The following is a 26686-nucleotide window of genomic DNA, read 5'->3' on the forward strand; positions in this document are numbered from 1 at the left end:
TTCCACATTGCGTTACGTTACAGCCTTATTCTAAAATGTATTAAATATATTTTTGCCTTATCAATCTACACACAATAACTCACAATGACAAAGTGAAAACAGATTTGTTTAAATTTGTACAAATATATTAAACATAAAAAAAATTGAAGTACTTTTGCTATGCGACTCGAAATTGAGCTCAGGTGCATCCTGTTTCCATTGGTCATCCCTGAGATGTTTCTATAACTTGAGTTATAGAGTTATAGTCCACTTGTGGTAAAATCAATTGATTGGACATGATTTGGAAAGGCACACACCTGCCTATATAAGGTGCAAAAACCAAGCCATGAAGTCAAAGGAATTGTCCGTAGAGGCACAGATCTGGGAAGGCTACAAAAACATTTCTGCAGCATTGAAGATCCCCAAGAACACAGTGGCCTCAATCATTCTTAAATGGAAGAAGTTTGGAACCACCAAGACTCTTCCAATAGTTGGCAGCCTGGCCAAACTGAGCAATCGGGGGAAAAGGGCCTTGGTCAGGGAGGTGACCAAGAACCCGATGGTCACTCTGACAGAGCTCTAGAGTTCCTCTGCGGAGATGGGAGAACCTTCCGGAAGGACAACCATCTCTGCAGCACTCCACCAATCAGGCCTTTTTGGTGAAGTGGCCAGATGGAAGTCACGACTCAGTAAAAGGCACATGATAGATGGAGTTTGCCAAAAGACACATAAAGGACTCTCAGACCATTAAAAACAAGATTCTCTGGTCTGATGAACCCAAGAATGAACTCTTTGGCCTGAAAACCGTAACATCTGGAGGAAACCTAGCATCATCCCTACGGTAAAGCATGGTGGTGGCAGCATCACGCAGTGGGGATGTTTTTCAGCGGCAGGGACTGGGAGACTAGTCAGGATCGAGGCAAAGATGAACGGAGCAATATACCGAGAAAAAAACCTGCTCCAGAGCACTCAGGGCCTCAGACTGGGGTGAAGGTTCACCTTCCAACAGGACAATGACCCTAAGCACACAGCCAAGACAACACAGGAGTGGCTTCGGGACAAGTCTCTGAATGTCCTTGAGTGGCCCAGCCAGAGCCGGGACTTGGAACACGATCGAACATCTCTGGAGAGACCTGAAAATAGCTGTGCATCGACGCTCCACATTCAACCTGACAGAGCTTGAAAGGATCTGCAGAGAAGAATGAGAGAAACCCAGATACATGTGCCCAGCTTGTAGCGTCATACTCAAGAAGACTCTAGGCTGTAATCGCTGCCTAATGTGCTTCAAAGTAATGAGTAAAGTGTCTGAATACTTATGTATGTAATTTGATATTTGCGGTTTTTATGCACTGTATATTATCATTTTTCAAATCATCTATAAGTAACTTCTTTGAGTTTCACAGTCAATTTTGAGAAACTTTAGGATGATTGGACAGGAAGGGAACAAATATACATTTGATAAAAAATGTACCATTGACTTACATCAAAACCTCAATATAGTGAAGATATTAATAGTGAGATTATTTCATTAAAATAAGATACCTAGACTATAGCTTTTAGGAGTCAATTACAAAGAAAATACTAAATAAAATGGATTTAACACACTAATCTTCAGGGGGCATTTTGCCCAGATATTGGGGCAAAACACCCCTATCTAAAGTTTTTGTTTCTATTGAATAACAACAAAAATCAGCTCACTTATTCCCGTAAAAAATGTGTTTGCCTAAGGATAGACATTATGCACATATCTAAATCTTACCAAACCTTGCTTTTTAAAATAGAAATTTCACTTGGGGGGCATTATCTCCCAAGTCCCAAGTGTTTCTGATCATTAAATGTAGATAATTATTCCAAGCTATAGTATCTCGTCAACTCATGAAATCTGCCTTGTCCAATATGAAACAGACAGTTATTGGGACATTGTGATCATCACATTACTGATAGGTTGATATTAAACATGATTTTAGGGAGAGACAACACAAAACTTCAGAACATCATTGGTCAGGCATATCAAGTGACACTTCCCCTTATGTTTGTATGAAGAGCTAGAGTATGAACAGGAAGCAACCGCTGATGACGCCGGGTTTTATGATCCAATCTTATAAAACTCAATGTTTTACGAGGTCTGTGTCTGCACACACAAAAACAGAGGCCAGCAGATTTCCACTGCACACTTGAACCTAGGAATAAAAGCCTATGGCTTTTTCTTTCCCATGAAGATGAGGTAGTGGAATGTTGACAGTAGGGACTGGAAAGAGTCTCTTGCGCTCTCATTCCCTTTTTCCATCTCTCCCTTTTACAGTAACTCTATCTAAACTAATCTGTTTATCTCCGAACGTGACAGTGATCCAGCTGAAGACCTTCCTAGAACCTAGAGTCCACTCATCTCTCACTCTCCTTCATACTACAGTATCTCCACCATCCCCTGGCTTAGTCCCTAGGAGTAGATCCAAACCAGACCCTCAGTATCACCTTGGAGACCCTGGGAGCTGCAGAGGTCTGTGTTTTGAGAGAAAGCTGAGACACTTGAACATAAATCAGTGGCTCTCCCTGTAGGTCCCCATAGGGCCGGAGTTCACTTGCAGGTAAGATGTTACCAGATTACCAGGTCCGTGTCACACTCTCGATGCCCCCTGTGGATGTGATGGGTTTTGCCCCTCATCCCACTCGCCCTTCCCGTCCAAAGCCTGGGTTTCGTCTCCTTCCTCCCCCTATCCTGTGGTGAACCAGCTGGAGAGCGCAGGGAACCTGATCTTCTTGGAAGCTAAAGTCCACTGTAGAGAAGGGGAGTACTTGCCCGACAGCATCGCCATTTCCCATTGGAACAAGCGACCGGGCCAGACGGTGGGAACCAAGCGCTGTTTCTGATCTATACTTCTCCCCGTCCATTAGCCTGGAAGGTGTTGACATGTTACTTGAAACAAAAGGCAGATCTGACAACAGGCAGCTGTGAGTTTGGCTAGTTGATCGCAAGCGGGTATCAAACAGATATTGGGAAACATTTTTAAAAAGCTATGTGTGTCACACTGCATGACTGTTACTGAAGTAACTTTTAATGAACTTCTTCGGGATCGGTGTCCATTCCACGGGATGTTTGAGCTAACGCTAATGCGTGGGTTGTAAGTAACAAGAACATTTCCCAGGAAATAGACATATTTGATATAAAGCTTGAATTCTTGTTAATCTCACTGCACTGTCCAATTAACAGTAGCTATTACAGTGAAATAATACCATGCTATTGTTTGAGGAGAGTGCACCATTTTGAACATGAAAAGTTATTAATAAACAAATGAGGCACATTTGGGCAGTCTTGATACATCATTTTAACCAGAAATGCAATGGTTCATTGGATCAGTCTAAAACTTTGCACATGCACAACTGCCAGCTAGTGGCCAAAATCTAAATTGCACCTGGGCTGAATAATACATTATGGCCTTTCTCTTGCATTTCAAAGATGATGGTACAAAAAAAATACAAAAGAACTGTAGATTTTTTCTTTGTATTATCTTTTACCAGATCTATTGTGTTATATTCTCCTACATTCATTTCACATTTCCACAAACTTCAAAGTGTTTCCTTTCAAATGGCACCAAGAATATGCATATCCTTGCTTCAGGGCCTGAGCTACAGGCAGATTTGGGTATGTCATTTTTGGCAGAAATTGAAGAAAAGGGACATATCCTTAGTGATCAACATGAGATCATAGTAATAGATCGACTGTACAAAAGGGTTCAAAGAAAGTATCTGCATTTATTTAATGTAATGATGACTCAAATAAGAACCACTTGCTTGATAGACCACCAATTATTGGCAGATGCTTCAGTTATACCTCAGAAACTGCCATTGTCTGCTTACTGTAGGTACTAAAGACACATAGTCAGTACTACCACCATCAGTGCATCTTTTGTTACATCAACAACCAGTATCAGTCCGCAGGAATCACATCACAAAACATCTAGACACTTTAAATAACTCTCATGAAGCCCATATGATTGTTTTCTTCAGTGTATAGTTTTTGTGAGAGTGAACAGTGCAATGTCTCAGAAGTTAAGAGCTGTGTGGGAGTGAATGCCCTCTCCATCTGCGCCCCCACGCTCAGAGGAGGTCCCTTGGTGGAGAAGGCGCGTAAGGAGGTGCAGCAAGCGCTTCTGGACGGCTTGGGGGCGCTCCTCGTCCTCTCCCCAGGGCGTCTCGGCGCACTCCTGCACCGCCCGCTGGAGGTCCACCTGGAGGGGGAGGCCCGCCTTGGCACCCAGCAGTGTGGGAGAGAACCAGGGCCTGAAGATCTTCTGACAGATCACCTGTCCAGAGCAGAAGAGAGGGGGAGAGAAGAGGGGATGACAGTCCAGAGAGGAGCGAAGAAAGGAGGAGAGAAGAGGGGGTGAGTCAGACCCAAGAGGAACGGAGGAAGGGGGGTAACAGAGAGGGGAGAGAAGAGGAGGGGACAGTCAGAAACACAAGGAAAGTGGGGGAGGGGGGATGACAGAAGTGGACAGTCAGAGAGGAGAAGAAAGAGGGGTGGACAAGAGAAAAGGGAGGGGGGTTGGTCATTGTGAGAGTAACCTACTGTTCCTTAGTTCTTATTTCATTATCACCAGGGCCATCATCAGTCATATTCTTATTACACGCCTGTTTGAAGGGGACGAGAGCCCCCGAGACACAAATCGTCTCCTTGACCCCCGCAATCGTTTAAAGACAAAGCCACCATTGTCTCCTGGATGTCAGGCAGTACAATGGAGAGGTAGGGGTCAGCGAGGGTCGCGATAAGTGATCAGGAGCGGAGGAAAGGTATCATTCGCAGCAGCCACCTGTGGCCTTGAGGTGGACCTGGTGTCATCACATATGCGACATTGTCTGGGAGCTCTCTGCTTCTCCAGGGCATCCGGCAGTATGAGTGACGACAGTATTTCAACTTATCAATTGGACGCATATTATGTCAAAGACTAGGTATTGACAAGGGTGACAACATGTCCCGGATTGTGTGGGACCGTGCCGCATTTTGGCCTTTTGTCCAGCATCCCGCAACCAAACAATCATGTCCCGCATTTTATCAACAAATTCAAACACCACTAATTTACCAAAAAGTTTAATTTGTCCACTATTTTCTCAGACATTCCAACCTGTCTCTTTTGCAGTCATGTTGCGCTTTTGTACTGCATTGCGTCTTAGGCCGGGTTTCAAAGCGATCGCGGATTTGAACAATGTGCCATTGAAAGGTCAACATTGAAAGGTCAACTGCTGATATAGTCTCGGCAAACGCGGAAACATAGCAATTAAAATGCTGACAAAAAACACGATCGTATTGAATCCCGGGCCGTAAAGGTGATTTCTGCTTAAGCTGACAACTGCTGTGTTTACAGCGAAAATGATTTATTCTGTGTTTACAGCGAAAGTGGGAAATAGTCTCTTGAGGTCTTATCTATCTTGGGTTGGTTCTTGTATTATAATCATGCACTGAAATTCCATAGTGTTATCATAAGCAATTAACATTCCTTGAAGCGCTCAACTATACATTCTCTTCAAAGGAGCAACCAACCCAAGAATTGAATAACTTACTTAATGGTGAGATGTAGAGTGAGTTGAAAATAATATGCAATCACGTTCATGTTTCGATGCAATCACACTTACCTGCAGGTTGCTATTCCTCCGCTTTGAGCTGCACTTGTTCGTCTTCATGTTGCATTTCGAGATGCAGTCAAAGAAGTTGCAGTCGTCGTCATTAGTGCAGTTCTGCTCGAGGATGTCTCGCATTTTGGGCTCGAAGAAAGCCATGTCCACATCTATAGCCACCACCTGCACAACAGCACAGAGAGAGGTGAGTAAGTGCCGGAGTTTCATTGCTGCCAACTCCGGAGCTCACATTGACCCCAGAGGCAAGGGTTTAATAGCTGTATCAATCAATCAAATGTATTTTTATTTAGCCTCGTTTATTTTCAGTATCTTCACTTACTTTCACTTCACCACTTGTTCTTTTTTTAAGCAAAAGGAATAAATCAAGAATAACCACATTGCAACTATTCCTGTGGGAGATATTTTGAATCTCATTGACATGGAATTATACAGTAAAAAAAACAACACCATTTTCACACATGCTGTTGTTTAAGGGCGTTGGGATTCTGTTTCATCTGTATGGCTTGTTATAATCGTCCTCTTTGCTTAAGTGACGGCCCGTGAGGAATGACGCCACTGCAGCACTTCATGTCAGCTTCAGCTGATTTGTAGCAAACATGCCAGAACACCAACAAACAAAAAAACAAGTCACTGTCGAATTCTGAAAGGTAGAAAGAATCCTAAGGGCTCTATTCAATCCGTATCGCGGAAGGTGAAGCTTCATAGCGTGATTGACAACTAAAGGCAAAATGTTCTCGTGGTCAAGGAGACTGCATTCACCGGTATGTCGCCTCAATCGGAAATGACCTTCACGTTTCTAGTGCGCACTCTGTGATGCTTCAGCGATACAGACTGAATAGAGCCCTTAGTGATCAGTGGACATAAGAGATGGTTATTCTCGACATTGCTCTTCACTCATCCATCACGTCCAGCCAAATCAGCATAGCGCTTTAAGGAGCTGTAGATCTGACAGATATGATAATAATTGGAGTCCTATGTATCACTTACCACTGCTAATGCAACGACGCAAGCCAACCAAATATATACTCCTAATATATTTTCAATATACAATATAGCCCCTATACTGTATAACCCCCCCCCAACATTTAATATACTGTACACAATACACCCTTTCAATATACCCCCCCAGTATATAACAGAGAATTCCTTTCCTCTGTTTATTATCTCATGAGAAAACTAAATAAGGGATCAGCTGCACGGTAAAAAAAAACAAAGTATCACCTGAAGCTATATACATGTACTTTTGAGATAAAAAGAAAGGAGGGATTGAAAGGATAGTGTTTTTTGACAACGCAGCAGCCGAAACATAGACAATAACATGTGTCCTTTGGACTCCTCTCCTTTCTCCTGGTCTTTGTCCACACTATCAAATGAGCTCACGGTTGATGTAAAGGGACGAGAATATTATATTTCATTTCAAACAGCGTCATCTCTTTACTTTCTACGCTGTCGATAAATTGTAAAAGCTTCCAACTTTCTTTTTTTCTTGCATGTTTCTTTTTCTTTTTTTCTTTTTTTACTTCGAAAGATAATTTGGGTTTTTGGCATGCTAACTGTTATGCAAACTAAATGATGTCCTTATAACAATAGTTATCTCATCGAGGGCCCCATCAAACTAATGTTCTCCAGTTTCGGGTACCGCCGCCAACATGAGCAATTGGTGTACAGCAACTTAAGCCAAGTTGAATGAAAATATAAATAAATCTACTCACTCTAAAGATAATACATGTGTTTTTCATTGATTGCTCAAACAGCTTATTCTTCACGGCCCTGGCAAATTTATCACATTTTTATGTTAATAAAATGAAAATGGTGCCTACCAGAGAGGACTGTTAATAAATTGTAATACCCTCTATGGTAACACTATGCTTTTGTGTTAATGATTTTCGCTTTTTATTCCTCTTGTCTCATCTAGGCTACTCAGAAAGAGTTCATTTCGATATCTGTCTATGCTTTGAATCCCCCATCAGCAGACATAAAACATGTTTTGTACTGATTATTGACACACCGATGGCACAATTGGGGTACAAAAATGCAACGTGAGGTGTATATGCACCTTGCTCTCAGTCCTTCATAGGTCAGAGTCAGCCAAAGGCGTATAGGTTTCACACAGAGAAACTCAGGTGAAACTCAGACAAACTTATATCGTGGAATGCATAGGGGGTGTCCTCAACAAGCATATTTAAATAAATCTTTAATCCTATTCCTCGGTGTGTTGCCTGGATCATGGGCTTCCTCCACGTTAAAAAGCAACGTAATATAATTGTGAAAAATGGCACAACCGGCTGTTTTTTTTAACCTTGTGGGAAACAATTAAACAACTTGGAGCCTCATCATTCTTCAGATGGCGCGTTATTCTCATCAAACGGTTTGCACTCTGCGGATGAATGTGCTGCAGTATTATTGTGTGGATTAATTACTGTTTTACTATGAAAAAAAGGGAGCTAAATCTGACCTTTTCTTGTTTACACAGAAAGAATCTGAACTCCCCCACTAAAAAGAAGCCGATCTCAGATCTGTGAGGGGTACCCAGCTGCCGCTCTGGGACAGTTTTAATGACAGGTTTATCTCCAAACGAGACTTCTATGCTGTTTTAGCGTTCCTGTGTGAAAGAGTCAGCAACTTATTGCTTTGAAGCATGTGCGTGTGTGTCTATGAGTGTACTCTGTGTGTGAGTGTGTTCATATGTGTGTGTGTATGTGTGCGAATGTGGTCAGCTCACCGTAAGGTCCTTCCGGATGGCAAAGTTCTCTGGTTTGATGTCGCACAGGTGGAGGCGGTGCGAGAAGTCATTGTCGAAGCGCCACGCCATGTCCAGGAAGCTGAGGGCGATGCGGTGCACCATGTCCCTCGCCGTCCATGGGCCCGCCGATAACTCTTCGAGAGAGAATATGTTCTGGTCCCAGGCGTGGCCCGCCGACAAGTACTCAACAGCGTAGAAGTGTCCGCAGGAACCCAGCACCTTGGCCACGTGGTGGCTGAGGTCCTGCAGCACCCTCAGGAAGACGTACTCCTCCTGCTGGAGCAGGGACCAAAGCGATGCCAGCTCTGCCCGCGAGTAGGGCCGCCCACGCTCCCTCAGCCTCTGGCCCCACAGCGGTGGCAGCGAGGCGTTGCCACCCATGTCCAGCCCCAGGGAGTTCCTGATCTCCAGGGTGGCATAGAAGACCACGTCCAGGGGAGCGAGCTCCTCGGCCGGGTCCTGGTACTCCAGGAGGCCCAGGCTTTCGTAGGAGGAGAAGTTCTCCAGCTTGGACTTGAGCACCACATGAGTGCCACGCCACCGAGCCTCGATCACCTTCTTGCCATTCTCGTAGTAGAGGCAGCGCTTGTACTCCACCTGGCCACTCACGCACAGGTCCTCGCAGAGGTCACCAGTCAGGGCGCCCTCGCGGTACTCCTCACACTGGGACAGACAGAGAGACACACAGACAAAATCTAATTATTTTTGGTGTACATAGTAAGGTTGTCATGGCAGAGTCACAAAACATTGTTAATGATGAGGCACCAACAAATTTTGCAGGAAACGTTTATTTTTGAACAGCAGATTTGAAAAATGTGATTTGTAGTCTACGTCACATCCTAATAAGGGAATGGCACTGTATTACTGTGCTACTGAAATGAAAATGGACAATCCTGTACAAGGCAGTACATTTTCTGAAAATGTTCCAGTTGATGGTGAATTAAATTACATCCCACTACACTACAGCTTCGCCCTCTATTTAACCTGCTTTTTATGTCTCCGATTCGCGAGCTAATGTGATTGGTGTACATCTCAGTGCATAGATGTACATCCAGAGGTTGGAAATGATTAGTGTTCCTAGCGGGATTACATAGAAACTCCCTCTCTGCCTACATTCCAAAGTAAACAGCTGTCATCTTGATTCTCTCAAGATTTCAGTGAGATGCCTAATAGCCTTGACTGGGTGGCATGGCATTAACACGTTAGCCATAGTTTTGTTTCTCTTATCACCAACCCTCACAGATGTTTATTGGTCCTTCCACACCCTTTCCTCTCTAGGCTTGTAGGCTTGCATTGAAATTGCAAGCTTACAAGCATAGGTCATACTTCACATAGTGACACATTGAAGTTAATTAATTGGTAAAATAACATGAAATTGAACATTAACTTCACTGATAATAATTGAAAACTGTGGTTGTGGACTATTTATATTCATTACAATTTAGTGATTGTTTTATGTTCATTGCAGATGTGCTACAAAATCATTAACATAACAACAACTTGGTCCATGTGGCATAATCTATGTACACTACCGGTCAACTGTTTTAGAATACCCACTCATTCAAGAGTTTTTCTTTATTTTTTAAAACTATTTCTACATTGTAGAAGAAGAACAAACTATGCAGTAACACATACGGAATCATGTAGTAACCAAAAAAGTGTTAAACAAATCGAAATATATTTTATGTTTGAGATTCTTCAAATAGCAACCCTTTGCCTTGATGACAGCTTTGCACACTCTTGGCATTCTCTCAACCAGCTTCATGAGGAAGTCACCTGGTTAAAAGACCAAGTTCATTTTATGGCAACAACAGCTCAAATAAGCAAATAGAAACGACAGTCTATCATTACTTTAAGACATGAAGGTCAGTCAATACGGAACATTTCAAGAACTTTGAAAGTTTCTTCAAGTGCAGTCGCAAAAACCATCACGCGCTATGATGAAACTGGCTCTCATGAGGACCGCCACAGGAAAGGAAGACCCAGAGTTAACTCTGCTGCAGAGGATAAGTTCATTCGAGTTACCAGCCTCAGAAATTGCAGCCCAAACACATGCTTCACAGAGTTCAAGTAACAGACACATCTCAACATCAACTGTTCTGAGGTGACTGCATGAATCAGGCCTTCATGGTTGATTTTGCTGCAAAGAATTCAATACTAGAGGACACCATTAAGAAGAAGAGACTTGCTTGGGCCAAGAAACACAAGCAATGGACATTAGACTGGTGGAAATTTGTCCTTTGGTCTGGAGTCCAAATTGGAGTTTTTTGGTTCCAACCGCTGTGTCTTTGTGAGACGCGGTGTGGGTGAACAGATGATCTCTGCATGTGTATATTCCACTGTAAAGCATGGAGGAGGTGTGATGGTGTGGGGGTGCTTTGCTGGTGACACTGCTGACTTATTTATAATTCAAGGCCCACTTAACCAGCATGGCTACCATAGGATTCTGCAGCGATACGCCATCCCATCTGTTTGCGCTTAGTGGGACTATCATTTGTTTTTCAAAAAGACAATGACCCAACACACCTCCAGGCTGTGTAAGGGCTATTTTACCAAGAAGGAGAGTGATGGAGTGCTGCATCAGATGACCTGGCCTCCACAATCCCCCGACCTCAACCAGATTGAAATGGTTTGGGATGAGTCGGACCACAGAGTGAAGGAAAAGCAGCCAACAAGTGCTCAGCATGTGGGATCTCTTTCAAGACTGTTGGAAAAGCATTCCAGGTGAAGCTGGTTGAGAGAATGCCAAGCGTGTGCAAAGCTGTCATCAAGGCAAAGGGTGGCTATTTGAAGAATCTAAAATGTAAAATATATTTTGATTAGTTTAACACTTTTTTGGTTACTACATGATTCCATATGTGTTATTTCATAGTGTAGATGTCTTCACTATTACAATTAGGAAATTGTAGATATCAAGAAAAACCTTTGAATGAGTAGGTGTTCTAAAACTTTTGACCGGTAGTGTATATTTCAGAAAATAAATGAAAAAGAGTTAGCAGTATTCTCATCCTTCTCTGCTTGGCTTGTGCCTGATATTGAGTCTCATACTATGGTTGCATTGGCAGACTTTCCTGCTCTCCAACTTTGCTATCTGTTAGGCTGGGTGACAACACAAATGAAAGTGGCCTGTCTTGAGCTGCATCACATAGTTTTGACGGTCATTGCAGCCATCTGAAAGGCCTAAGTGTCCTCCCCTTATCTCCAGAGGGCTGAACTCAGAGACCCCTGCAATTATTTTGAGGCCCCTAATGCACCCCTGCTATCTCTCAGCCTTGTGTAGGCTAACCGGTGCCGTGGCCATAATATCCCAGCCTAGGCATCTAGCCCAGGCCGAATCGTGTATTTTCTTTTCTTTTCTTTTTTCCCTTCTCAGCAAGGCATCCAAGTTCCACACATCCATTTTTAATTCCCTGGATTTCCTGGGACTTGCATAATGTCAGACTGCAGCTGTTTGTAGCTTCTGTTTGTATGTAAACTTTCCCACTGTGGTGTTTGGACTCTGTCATGATGTTTTGCTGGCATTTTGTATAAGCATTGGCGTTTACAATGTACATATAATTGCTTTGTGGAGAAACAGTGGCTTCAGCTATAGTTACACATGTCACACTGTCAGATGTGGATATGTACAGAGAATCCAAAATACGGCAACAAGAGTTAAAGTCAATAAATAGCCCTGCTGGCGCCCACAGCATGTTTGTTTGGCATTTCAAACTCTAGCTAATGACGTGAATACTTGGGCTCAGGGAAACAACACACTCCAGACTTTGAAGTAGTCCAAGTCATTAATGAACCTTCGGTTGACCAGCCAAGTCACATCATCATGATTACAGGGTCGAAACAGCAACAACAACCAAAAAATCAGCAGGTGTTTGCTTTCTGTTCTTTTCCTCCTTTTACATTGTATGTCTCGAAATCCCCAAAATGGCAATGACAACAAAGCAAACATTTATTGGCCATCAATCAGAATCAGGGAAATCGCTGCTGGCTGGGCAAAGCCCAAACTCCATCTCTGGGGCACGTTCCGTATACTAAAGTCCAAATACATAGACCTTAAAAGGCCCAACAAAAGCTAATCACATTTTTTATTTTTATTTTAGCTCAATGGCAAGGTTTACTAAAGCGTCTGCACCACTGCAAAGATTGGTCCACTTTTCTATTATAAAATATTTACCTTTTAATTGTACCATTTATGTTTTATTACTATTCTATGACTGGGATTCAATCAAACAGACAAAGTTCACAAACTGCTGCCTGTTTACACACACTTCTTATTCTGAAAACTGAAGCCATCTACCTATGAAGAGAATCTACCTGGAAGTGGCAGTATAGGTTTTACAGTGCTCACCATTCTGTAATCTTATTCGCTAATGGGTAAGGGAGCTAAATAACGCAATGTCCCTTCGCATTTATGTAATAACAAACGAATCCCTCAGAATTACATTAGGTCAATGCATGTGTCATAAATATGGTTAGTTTCCTGTTATTAAAAGCATACTTATTTTGTACAATTATTGTAAATGGCTGAACTGTAGTGGCTTCAGTTCACATGACAGTTCACAAGTTTCACACAAGAAAAGTGCAGTGGACCAGTGTGCTGCGGTCCGTTGAGCGGAGCACACTGGCCCAAGCACTGGTCAGAGTCGGCATGTCTGGAATGTCCTACAACAGTGGCCTTAGCTCTACTAAGATTTCTCTCACTGGAAAAATTTGTCCGAAAACAAAGATATGCTCAAATACGTCCAGAGAAGACCTTTTGTTCCCCATGACTCGACAGACAATCGTTTAAAATATATACATTGTAGCCTAGATTATATACATTTGGCTCGATTTGCTAAGCGGGAACAATGTGATAATTATTTGGACTCACTCATCACAGCCAATGTAAGCCAGGACTGTAAATCATCAAGCCATAATTGCTCTTATTGTGTGGAGTGTGAATGTGGGGTGGACTTTATTGTGTTTATTCATTTTAAACGAAGAAGAACAATAAATACATTCATTTTGAGGGCACTGAGAGGGTGGCCTGTTTTTTGTCGAGAAGTCCAGTTCACTGGAAGTACTAGTATCCCATAATTATGTATGCATGCACTATGTACAACTTCATTGCTTCTTATATGGTGAACTAAACCCCTTTATTCAGTAGCCTAGTGTTGCATGATCTGATCGTTTAGCTGTGGGATTCAAGCCCATGTCATATTGTTTTTAGTCTCAAACAGCTGGTTTACTAGCACATAATAAAAAAACACAGAAGTTACCACATACATTATATTATATTTTCATGACCTGTTTCATCTCCATAGGAGAAAGTATTAATACCCCTTGACTTATTCCACATTTTGTTGTGGTACAGCCTGAATTCAAAATGGATTAAAATACATTTTATTTCTCTCACCCATCTACACAGAATAACCCATAATGACAAAGTAACATGATTTTTAAATATTTTTTTGCAAATGTATTGAAAATTTAATATAGAAATATCTCATTTACATAAGTATTCACACCCCTGAGTCAATACTTAGCAGAAGCATATTTGGCAGCGATTAGCTGTGAGTCTTTCTGGGTAAGTCTCTAAGAGCTTTACACACCTGGATTGTGCAACATTTGCCCATTATTCTTTTAAGAATACTTAAAGTTCTGTCAAATTAGTTGTTGATCATTGCTAGACAACCATGTTCAGGTCTTGCCATAGTTTTAGAAGTAGATTTAAGTCAAAACTGTAATTCAGCCACTCAGGAACATTCACTGTCTTCTTGGTAAGCAACTCCAGTGTAGATTTGGTCTTACGTTTTAGGTTGTTTTGCTGAGAATTGAATTCAACACCCAGTGTGTAATGATGGGGCGGTGAGTCGGAAGCAGGTGCAGGTGAACCGTTCTAATAAAACAACAAAACCAAGAACATGACACTAACATAAGGCAGTACGCCGATACACAAGAACAATACCAACTGGTGAGTGAACCTGGGAGAGTGACATATGAAGGGGAGGAAATGATGAAGGTAATGGAGTACATGTGTGAATCATAATGATTCACAGGTGCGCGTAATGATGAGAGCCAGGTGTGTGTAATGATGAATCCCAGGACCGGTGGTTAGTACTCTGGCGACTTCATATGCCGGAGGGGAGGAACAGGAGCAGGCGTGACAGAGTGTCTGGTGTAAAGCAGACTGAACCAGGTTTTCCTCTAGGATTTTGCCTGTGCTTAGCTCAATTACATGTATTTTTAATCCTGAAAAACTCCCCAGTCCTTAACGATTACAAGCATACCCATGACATGATGCAACCACCACTATACTTGAAAATATTGAGAGTGGTACTCAGTAATGTGTTGTATTGGATTTGCCTCAAACATAACACTTTATATTCAGAACAAAAAGTTAATGACACATTTTTTTTGGCACACTTTTTGCAGTATTACTTTAGTGCCTTATTGCAAACAGGATGCATGTTTTAGAATATTTTATATCTGTACATGCTTTTTTTCTTTTCACTTTTCACAGGTTAGTACTGTGGAGTAACTGCAATGCTGTTGATCCATCCACAGTTTTGTCCTATAATAGCCATAACTCTCTGTAACTGTTTTAAAGTCGCCAGTTTCCTTCCTCTCCGGGAACTGAGTTAGGAAGAACGCCTGTATCTTTGTAGTGACTGTATGTATTGATACACCATCCAAAGTGTAATGAATAACTTCACCATGCTCAAAGGGATGTTCAATGTGTGCTTTTTTTTTACCCATCTACCAATAAGTACCCTTCTTTGAGAGGCATTGGAAAACCTCCCTGGTCTTTGTGGTTGAATCTGTGTTTGAAATTCACTTACAGATAATTGTGCGGTACAGAGATGAAGTAGTCATTAAAAAATGTTAAACACTGTTATTGCACACAGAGTGAGTCCATGCAACTTATTATGTGACTTTTTCAGCACATTTTTACTCCTGAACTTATTTAGGCTTGCCATAACAAAGAGGTTGAATACTTATTGACTTAAGACATTTCAGGTTTTAATTAGTAACATTTTCAATTGTGTGTAGGCCAGTGACAGAAAAAATCACAAGATAATCCATTTTAAAATCAGACTGTAACACAACAAAATGTGGAATTGTCACAATATTATTAAGCAATGACCAGTTTGGTGGCTGTGTTGTCCCATGGTGTTTATACTTGCGTACTATTTTGACATTATGGGGTATTGTGTGTAGGCCAGTGACAGAAAAATCACAAGATAATCCATTTTAAAATCAGACTGTAACACAACAAAATGTGGAATTGTCACAATATTATTAAGAAATCATATTATTCATGGTATATTATGGCATGGTATAAAAGGAACACAATATCATATTTACAGTTACTTTACAGATATAAAGTATAATATATATATTATGTATACTCTCTAAAACAGTAGCCTACTGTAATTATCCTATGAAACACAAGCATCATTAGAATTCACATTGAAATGGCCTTGGTACAACTCCCTATCTCCAGGCATTGCCATCTGTGCCTGGTTAAACGCATAAATAAAGAATAAAATAGCCAAGCTGTAGTGTAAGCCCTAGAGCAGAAAGCTATTAAGGTGTGCAGTAAAAATCTTAAGGGGTTTGTTCAACTGGCAAAGGCTGCCAAAAGACCTTCGAAAAGATGGCTCCACTGTTTAAAAAAGAGGACTCACAACATAGCATTTTGAATGGGATCCTTTAAGATTTAGTTTGAGTTCATTTAGATTAATTTAATTTGAGTTAATTTAGCATTCAGATAGATGTAGGATCTTCATTTGTGCCAGTTTGCTAGAGCAGTAAAATAATCCTGTAGCAACAGGAAATGTGAATTATTAGGTGGATTATAATGAATGGACATTTTTGTAGGGGTTGATACATTTTTCTTCAGGGAAAATCAAGTCAAAGTGGGAATTACAAGCTGCAGATGCCTTTTAAAACCTCAAATACACTACAAGTTCAAAATGTCCTACATTGCAGGAAAGTTGTCTTGAAACCTGGTGATCAAATTAAGATCCAACATCTGAACCTGTAAACTTGAATATTTCTAGTACTATCTATTACATACAGTAGCACAACTAGGGGTGGGGTGGTGTTGTAGGTATTTATGTGGTTATGTGGTTAGGTAAGGAAGTAAGCACGCATTCTAAAGTGTTTTTTTTAGGTTATATTCAAATTGAAGTTCAGCTCTGTCTACATTTTCTGTTGTTGTTTTGTTTCCCTTCGTTTGCTTTTGTCTGTTATCATTATGGATGAGAAAAGAGATTTCATGGATATTGCAACTTGACAAACAAATATGACTCTACCTGAGGAAATCCTCAGAGGATGTTACCGTTCTTTGATTATTCTGACTGAACGCCTCACAGATAGACAATAGTCCTGAACACATACAGACACTTTCATGTCTGCTCCGGGCTTAGAGGCATAGCTACATGATGCTATCTAAAGCACAAAGTCCCTATTGCCAGCTGAGAAGTGATGAAATTAGTGTATATGCCCCCTTACCAAAGTGAGAAGTTGTTCCAAGCTGTAGATATGCTTAACTTCCCATCAGGAAACCGTAGCAAACCATAGCAACACTGGGACAATGTTAGTCCCTGTATATACAGTTGAAGTTGGAAGTTTACATACACCTTAGCCAAATACATTTAAACTCAGTTTTTCACAATTCCTAACATTTAATCCTAGTAAAAATTGCCTGTCTTAGGTCAGTTAGGATCACAACTTTATTTTAAGAATGTGAAATGTCAGAATAATAGGAGAGAGAATGATTTATTTCAGCGTTTATTTCTTTCATCACATTTCCAGTGGGTCAGAAGTTTACATACACTCAATTAGTATTTGGTAGCATTGCCTTTAAATTGTTTAATGTGGGTCAAACGTTTAAGGTACTCTTCCACATGCTTCCCATAATAAGTTGGGTGAATTTCGGCCCATTCCTCTCCTCCTGACAAAGCTGGTGTAACTGAGACAGGTGAGTAAAGGCCTCCTTGCTCACACACGCTTTTTCAGTTCTGCCCACAAATGTTTTATAGGATTGAGGTCAGGGCTTTGTGATGGCCACTCCAATACCTTGACTTTGTTGTCCTTAAGCCATTTTGCCACAACTTCGGAAGTATGCTTGGGGTCATTGTCCATTTGGAAGACCCATTTGCGACCAAGCTTTAACTTCATGACTGATGTCTTGAGATGTTGCTTCAATATAGCCACAATTTCCCCCCTCATGATGCCATCTATTTGTGAAGTGCACCAGTCCCTCCTGCAGCAAAGCACCCCCACAACATGATGCTGCCACCCCGTGCTTCACGGTTGGGATGGTGTTCTTCGGCTTGCAAGCCTCCCCCTTTTTCCTCCAAACATAACGATGGACATTATGGCCAAACGGTTCTATATTTGTTTCATCAGACCAGGGGACATTTCTCCAAAAAGTGTGCAGTTGCAAACCATAGTCTGGCTTTTTTATGGCGGTTCCTTGCTGATGGCGGTTCCTTGCTGAGCGGCCTTTCAGGTTATGTTGATATAGGACTCATTTTACTGTGGATATAGATACTTTTGTACTTGTTTCCTCCATCTTCACAAAGTCCTTTGCTGTTGTTCTGGGATTGATTTGCACTTTCCGCAACAAAGTTCATCTCTAGGAGACAGAACGTGTCTCCTTTCTGACCGGTTTGGTGGCTGTGTTGTCCCATGGTGTTTATACTTGCGTACTATTGTTTGTACAGATGAACGTGGTACCTTTAGGCGTTTGGAAATTGCTCCCAAGGGTGAACCAGACTTGTGGAGGTCTACAACTTTTTTTCTGAGGTCTTGGCTGATTTCTTTTGATTTTCCCATGTCAAGAAAAGAGGCACTGAGTATGAAAGTAGGCCTTGAAATACATCCACAGGTACACCTGCAATTGACTCAAATGATGTCAATTAGCCTTATCAGAAGCTTCTAAAGCCATGACATAATTTTCTGGAATTTTCCAAGCTGTTTAAAGGCACAGTCAACTTAGTGTATGTAAACTTCTGACCCACTGGAATTGTGATACAGTGAATTATAAGTGAAATAATCTGTCTTTAAACAATTGTTGGAAAAATTACTTGTGTCATGCACAAAGTAGATGTCCTAAGTGACTTGCCAAAACTATAGTTTGGTAACAAGAAATGTGTGGAGTGGTTGAAAAACGAGTTTTAATGACTTCAACCTAAGTGTATGTAAACTCCCGACTTCAACTGTATCATCAGGATATTGGTCATTTCCATCAAGGTCCACTCTCAAAGATACCTGCTGCCTTCATTGTGTGTGGTTTTAGTAATAGGTTCACAAGGTATCAGTGTGATAGTTTTCATCTAGTAGCTTAGTTAAAAATAACCCTGTTACATTATATACAATTTAGCTACAATCCTCAGTGGTCGCCTCAAGCCACATAATATATATACATATATAGCCTCCTCTGCAATGAAATGTAGATTGAAAGCTAAATAACTCCACTGTGTCCTCCTCCCAGAGCGCTAAGAACCTTGGCGTGATCCTGGACAACACCCTGTCGTTCTCAACTAACATCAAGGCGGTGGCCCGTTCCTGTAGGTTCATGCTCTACAACATCCGCAGAGTACGACCCTGCCTCACACAGGAAGCGGCGCAGGTCCTAATCCAGGCACTTGTCATCTCCCGTCTGGATTACTGCAACTCGCTGTTGGCTGGGCTCCCTGCCTGTGCCATTAAACCCCTACAACTCATCCAGAACGCCGCAGCCCGTCTGGTGTTCAACCTTCCCAAGTTCTCTCACGTCACCCCGCTCCTCCGCTCTCTCCACTGGCTTCCAGTTGAAGCTCGCATCCGCTACAAGACCATGGTGCTTGCTTACGGAGCTGTGAGGGGAACGGCACCTCAGTACCTCCAGGCTCTGATCAGGCCCTACACCCAAACAAGGGCACTGCGTTCATCCACCTCTGGCCTGCTCGCCTCCCTACCACTGAGGAAGTACAGTTCCCGCTCAGCCCAGTCAAAACTGTTCGCTGCTCTGGCCCCCCAATGGTGGAACAAACTCCCTCACGACGCCAGGACAGCGGAGTCAATCACCACCTTCCGGAGACACCTGAAACCCCACCTCTTTAAGGAATACCTAGGATAGGATAAAGTAATCCTTCTCACCCCCCCCCCCCCTTAAAAGATTTAGATGCACTATTGTAAAGTGGCTGCTCCACTGGATGTCATAAGGTGAATGCACCAATTTGTAAGTCGCTCTGGATAAGAGCGTCTGCTAAATGACTTAAATGTAATGTAAAAATGTAATCTATAGGCCATGATGTCCCTTAAAAATGTGAAAATATACACACCTAGCCTTAACATGTTTTTATCTGTACATTTTATCAGCATGTACTCAGAGTAAATGCTGAGTACTGTATGTGTGTACATATTATCAATAGTATGATTGTGTTGCACCTATTGCAAACAAATAATGATGAATATAAATCAGACAGAACAGGAACTTTGTCTGAATAGGAATATAGACTCAGAGAGCAAATACAGAGTTGGGGTGTTTTTACTTGCGTTCTACCTTGGGTGACATTGCTGACCAGTAAATCATTGGTCAGTTTGACTCTAAAGAGTGGGATACATTTTAAGGTTGGCCAACATAAGGCCCTGCAACAAAGCCAAAACCAGAAACGACTGACTGATGACCTGTTGCAAAAGCAACCAATATTTGCCTATTTTGTGCTCATTTCTTGTCTCGCCACATGATCTATTAGAATGGCTGCATAATTTCAAAGCATGTTTGGTGTTATTTATGATGTTGGCAGAGTAAATGTTGAAGGGAGACAATGGATTGCCTGCATTTAATCACAATACGAAATCTAGCTATTATTACCTTGTGTATTTTGTTTGTTCAGGCTTGCCTACCAAAATGATTTGCGCAATGTTAATTGGGATTTAAATATGTAGCAATGCAATAAGCAATTGGTACTTAAGTGTTTGCCTTTACCACATGTTTTTTGTAATTAAAGCAAATGTTTTTAAAAAGAGAGCAGAAATATCTCATTTACATAAGTATTTCCACCCCTGAGCCAATAAATGTTAGAATCACCTATGGCAGCGATTACAGCTGAGAGTCATTCTGGGTAAGTCTCTAAGAGATATGGGTAGACAAATAATGTGTGTTTACGCGGCAAAACACAACTATGCTTTTTAAGGATGGAAACCAGTAATATCAATCTCTGTTGATCCCTCTTGTTCTGATCTGGGACGGCAAGTAGCCTAGTGGTTAGAGAGTTGGGCCAGTAACTGAAAGGTTGCTGCATCAAATCCCCGAGCTGACAAGGTAAAAATCTGTCGTTCTGCCCCTGAATGAGGCAGTTTACCCACTGTTCCCTGGTAGGCCATCATTGTAAATAAGAATGTGTTCTTAACTGACTTGCCTAGTTAAATAAAGGTTATACATCTAATGAGATGGATGTAGGATTTTCTACGGCCTAGAATTTAGGCCTTTCCCAGTCTTGAAGGATGAAGCTAGGCCGCTCTTGGTTCTCATTGGGGAAGACTGAACTCAAGTTAGGGGTTGTATGTCAGACTCTCCTATACCACTTTGCCCAACATGTTTTACCCCAGACTTTGTAAATGAACCCTTTTCAAGCTGATATAACTTGTATCATTATTATAAGGTTGTGAAACCCATAGCTGAATGGCTGTTTTATAACAGCTAGTGTCCTTTTATTTCCAGTAGTGTGTGTTGATTAATTATTGCGTTCTTCAGTGGAAATACAGAATATGTATAGAAATGCCAAATATATCAAAAGCTGAATCAAGCAGAGATGTATGACTATTTAACCATGTTAATCATTACTGACAGATGCAAACTACAAACATTTAAAGATAATGAATACATGACAACTAGATAAAAAATATTTTATTACAAATAATTCAGACAAGAATCAAGAGTTGGCTATAACGTGAGTACAAACAAAGTGAGTGTGTTGTATATGTGTTTAAGTGTTTGTGTGCGTGTATCATAGTGAGTATTATAATTTCCCATCATAATAATGTATCCTCATTCCCCAATCGAATACCTTCATCGATACCCCCCCCCCCCCAAAAAGCCTTTGTGTAATGAACACGAAAAAGTGGAGCCTTGTATTAAATGCATTATGAAGAAATTTGTGTAATGCAGGCTCCACAAAATATGAAATGTGTTATGAAGAAAATCATCTAGGCCACTGTTGCCTACACGAAAAAAACAGTCTTTCTGACTACAAGTGCACCAGTATCCCAAGCATAGAAAACCGTATTGGCATTAATAAAAAAGGTAAGGATACTATTATATTATAATTATTTCGGTGACAACCTGGCTGATTAACAATAGTGGGTTGTTAACACGTTTGTTTTTCTATAAATAAATTTGGGACACGAAATAAGGAAGTGTAGAACACCATTGCCCATCATGCATTGCTCTAATAACTTCAAAAGTTTGCCCCCCAAAAATGTATTTTCACACAAATTAAGCCACACAAAAATGCACAAAATCTGCTGAAATACTTTTTGTACATATTTGCACAAATTTGGTGTGAGATTGTGTTGATTCAGGGCATAGAGTTAATTTCTTCTACAGTTTTTGCAGTTTTACTTTAGTGCCTTATTGCAAACAGGATGCATGTTTTGGAATATTTGTATTCTGTACAGGCTTCCTTCTTTTCATTTAGGTTAGTATTGTAGAGTAACTACAATGTTGTTGATCCATCCTCATTTTAAAGACACCATTGGCCTCATGGTGAAATCCCTGAGTAGTTTCCTTCCTCTCCAGCAACTGAGTTAGGAAGGACACCTGTATCTTTGTAGTTACTGGGTGTATTGAAAGGGGATAAGGGATATTCACTGTCTTTTTCATCTATCAATAGGTGCCCTTCTTTGCGAGGCATTGAAAAAACCTCCCTGGTCTTTGTGGTTGAATCTGTGTTTGAAATTCACTGCTCGAATGAGGGACATTACATATAATTGTATTTGTGGGACAGAGATGAGGTAGTCATTACAAAATCATGTTAAACGCTATTATTGCACACAGAGTGAGTCCATGCAACTTATTATGTGACATGTTAAGTACATTTTTACCCCTGAACTTATTTATGTTTTTCATAACAAAGGGTTTGAATACTTACTGACTCAAGACATTTCTGCTTTTCATTTTTAATTCATTTGTAAAAATAAATAAATCAAAAAACATAATTCACTTTGACATTATGGGGTATTGTGTGTAGGCCAGTGACCCACAATCTCAATTGAATCCATTTTAAATTTAGGCTGTAACATAACAAATGTGGAAAAAGTCAGGCAGTGTGAATACTTTCTGAAGGCACTGTATATCTGATTGGGCAGATTGTACACAAATAGGCATAGATAATCAAATATTTATCTATATCCTTATACTTGTTCTTGTCACGCTTGTTTGTCACTTTTGTTTAATCTTTTAATTCTACCCTGTAAGTGGAATTCCCTTCAGGAAAAATGCTGCGAACTTTGCACCTTTCCACCATTTCATCGCACTCACATTGTGTGTAATTCACTGGTTCAAAGGGAGATTTATGTGAAAACTTTAGAACCAAGAAGATATCCCTGACAGAATTGCAGTCCACAAAATGCATAGTCCGTGAAATGCCTCAAGGGCTACATAAAGATGCTGGGGTTGAAACATTAGTCGGTGTAATTGGTAGAGAGCATGGCAGCGCAGAGATAATTATGTCTCCTAAGTAAACATTGGGATTGTTTGTGGACTCTGGGCGCATAGAGCAATTGTATTAAAAGGAATAAATGTCATAGGCTACATACACACAGCAAATTTTCCAGTGTTTTTTATTTAAATAACACAGCATGTTAAATCAACACAAAGTGTTTTGTCTATATATATATATATATATATATATATATATATATACATATAATATATATACATACATAAATACATACATACATACATACATACATACATACATACATACATACATACATACATACATACATACATACATGTGTTAAATTGTGTTCATAAAAAAACATTATGATAAAATGTTCACTTAGGATATCACTTGCTGAAGTCCAAATGCAACAACCATGTCTCTCTCACTAACAAATACAGTCATGGGTGGTAAATCTACAATTTACTCAGAAGGCAAGGAACTCAGCTTTTTTTTAAAAACTATTTGAATAAGGCTTTACACAGAGCCGTGTGTTAATTTAACACTGTTATGGTGTCTATGTTGGTCCTCAGTCTTGACACTTTCAGTGTTTATTTAACACTCTGTGTTAAAAAAATGTTTTATAACACTGGCCAATTTGCTGTGCTGTGTAGCCCAGAGGAGGTTAAGAATAAGGGAGGTGTATTGTCTACAACTGCTTAGGAATGCTCTTCAATTGAGTTGTGATTCAGTTGAGTCAATTCAGTTTAATTGCGTGAGTGTTGGTTGGTGGAATTAAAAAGGTATTTGTCCAAGACAGATTGGTTAAATAACTTTACACTGAGAAAATATTTGGTTTCCAAGTCAGTTTGTTTGGATCAGTCAATATTTGAATCTGTGTACTCTACAGTATCTTAACCTGTCATATTATTTTGCTTAGTATGTGGTTTGTGGCATGTTTGTAGTATGTGGTTTGTGGCATGTTTGTCACACACACACACACACACACACACACACACACACACACACACACACACACACACACACACAAAACTCAAGTTCAATGTCAACATCAAAACAGAAGCGTAAGCGTGAGCCCTCCATCCCCCGTAGGCTACTCACCACTCTCTGCAGTATCCTCTTGCTCTTGTCATCCGTGCAGTAGTCGGAGAGGATGGTCCGGTGCACAAACACCAAGCCATTGAGGAACACCCAAGTGCCGAACCAGAGCAGGGCGAACACCAGCGTGCTCCTGCGGCATATTTTCAACCCCAGCCACCTGAGCAAACAGCCACCCCGTAATGGACCCGGCCCCATGGTCCTCCGCAACGACCACATTTGTGGACTGCAACTCCCCTCCCACCCCTGGTTAAACTGCTCAGGAGCAAGAGCTAGCTATCCGGCCCCCTCTCATCCCGCTTGTCATCTCTGGGATAAGTGGCCGTCTGGTGTTGGAAAGCTGCAGGGCTGCTGGTGAGGGTCTGTGTCCTGCTGGGTACACGTTCCTCTGGTTTACCCTCTCTCTCTCTCCCGCCTCTCTGCTTCCCATGGCTGGCTGGCTGGCGCTTGTCTGGAGCCCCCCTCCCCACCCCTATGGAATACCCCCGCTCCCCCTTGCGACTTCTGTTGGTTCTCAAACTCACGCGTTTTGCCCCATTCGGTTTTTCTCGTCCTGAGTTGCCTTCCCGGCTCCCAGCTCCTTCCCCTGTGTGTGTGTCTGTTTTTGTATGCGTGTGTTTTTCTTGAATGAGCGCAGTCAAGTGCTCTGATCGAGAGGCTATGCTTAGTGCTTGCACCACCAGTCCGCTCTTCTATTCTACACTCTTCCTATCAAATTGAAGAGACTCCCATGCAGTTTCTCTCTCCCGTCCGATCTCTACCCCTCTATCCCGTATTTCTTTCCCCGTCTCCCTTTCAATCTGTCCCTCTTATCTTGCTCACCCCACATTTCCCCCTTTCCTCTGCCTCCCGCCCCCTTCTTGTGGACGCGCCTACTTTTTGGGTCGTCTGAACAACACTCTTTCTTTTAACATTACCACGGCAGCTGGGACAAGACTTACTGTAGTCCCTGTGCTGCTGTGTCTGTCGAGTGTGCTGCCAATTCTAATTATCGTTGTGCTTTCTACTGTGCCACACGTAACAGGCATAACCGTAGAAACAGACCAGGCCCCCTTACTCTCGTTGATAATTGCTCTATTTGTAAATGTTTATGAAATACGGCAAGTGAAATACAGTCGCCATGAACTGATTTCATTTGATTTGGTCTGGAGGTTTTATTTTTACTCTCAGTCTTAGAAAATACAAATAGTTCACTGGAAGGATCATGTTTGAGACGCTAATTGAACTTTCTAATTTTGGAAATTACATTTCGCACTTACTCCATTCTCTCTCCCTCCCGGTTCATTCTCTCTTTACTCTCACTTTATCTCAGGGAATCTTTTACTCTCACTTTATCTCAGGGAATCTTTAACGCGATCTTCGGAGCAAGAGTAACAAGTATGCAGTACAGAATGAAGTCTGTCGATGGCTGTAGAGTCATCTGTAGCATGGAAACAACTTTTAGTCCAGTGGCTAAGAACCAAACATACCAGAGCTCGTTCCACTTTGTGATACAAGTGTCAAACTTGGTACACTAATACTATATAGATACAATATATACATAACAAAGTATGCAGACACCCCTTCAAATAAGTGACACCTGTAGCTGATAGGTGTATAAAATCGAGCACGCAGCCATGCAATTTCCATAGACAAACATTGGCAATAGAATGGCCTTACTGAAGAGCTCAGTGACTTTCAACGTGGCACCATCATAGGATGCCACCTTTCCAAAAAGTCAATTTGTCAGCTAGAGCTGCCCTGGTCAACTGTACATGCCGTTGTGTGATGGGATGTCTAGGAGCAACAATGGGTCATCTGCGAAAATCATCTGTCCTCGGATGCAACGCTCACTACTGAGTTTCAAACTGCCTCTGGAAGCAACTTCAGCATAATAACTGTTCTTCAGGAGCTTCGTGAAATGCAGTGGAAACACATTCTCTGCAGTGATGAGTCACACTTTACCAACTTTCAGTCCGACGGACGAATCTGGGTTTGGCGGATGCCAGGACAACGCTACCTGCCCCAATGCATAGTGCCAACAACGTCTAGTGGAAAGCCTTCCCAGAAGAGTGGAGGCTATTATAGCAGCAAAGGGGGGACCAACTCCATATTAATGCCCATGATTTTGGAATGAGATGCTCAACGAGCAGGTTCCCACATACTTTTGGTCATGTAGTGTACCTTAAGGAACGTTGTAAAGATGGAGGCAGTCTGGGAAGTGTGTCAGATAACTAGAGTGGGCTTTTTTATAAAATGGCTGCCATTCAGATTTCCTGTTTGAAGAAAATAGGATAAAATCCTTCCAAACAAAATCAATATGACTTTGTAACATTTAGGGTTGGGCGGTATCCAGATTTTCATATTGTCATACCGTCCTTATCTCTTCCTGGGATATACTCTAGTACATACATAGTACACAAGGGGCTCCAAAAAAATGCAAAAAAAGACAATTGGGCAATGCTAACAAAAGTAGTACAAGTAATATGGAATTTCCATGGAGGCTGCTAGCTAAATAATATAAATAAACTAATTGCAGATAGGTAATCCAGCTCATAAATTTATACATATATAGGTAGGAGCTACCGAATGTCAT

At 41.3% G+C, this 26686-nt stretch overlaps 1 protein-coding gene across 1 annotated transcript; it reads right to left on the bottom strand.

Annotated features, from left to right (window-relative positions):
* Positions 1–3709: 3709 nt before the first annotated feature.
* dipk1c (divergent protein kinase domain 1C) lies at positions 3710–24578 on the bottom strand. Its single transcript, XM_029661572.2, has 4 exons — positions 24115–24578; positions 8333–9016; positions 5608–5772; positions 3710–4280 (listed from the first exon to the last, which is right to left on the bottom strand). The coding sequence occupies exons 1-4, from the start codon at positions 24328–24330 to the stop codon at positions 4020–4022; spliced, it is 1326 nt and encodes a 441-aa protein (XP_029517432.1). The 5' UTR covers positions 24331–24578; the 3' UTR covers positions 3710–4019.
* Between the last annotated feature and the right edge of the window lie 2108 nt (positions 24579–26686).

The sequence above is a fragment of the Oncorhynchus nerka genome, linkage group LG6, assembly GCF_034236695.1.
Source record: "Oncorhynchus nerka isolate Pitt River linkage group LG6, Oner_Uvic_2.0, whole genome shotgun sequence".
Lineage (NCBI taxonomy): Eukaryota > Metazoa > Chordata > Actinopteri > Salmoniformes > Salmonidae > Oncorhynchus > Oncorhynchus nerka.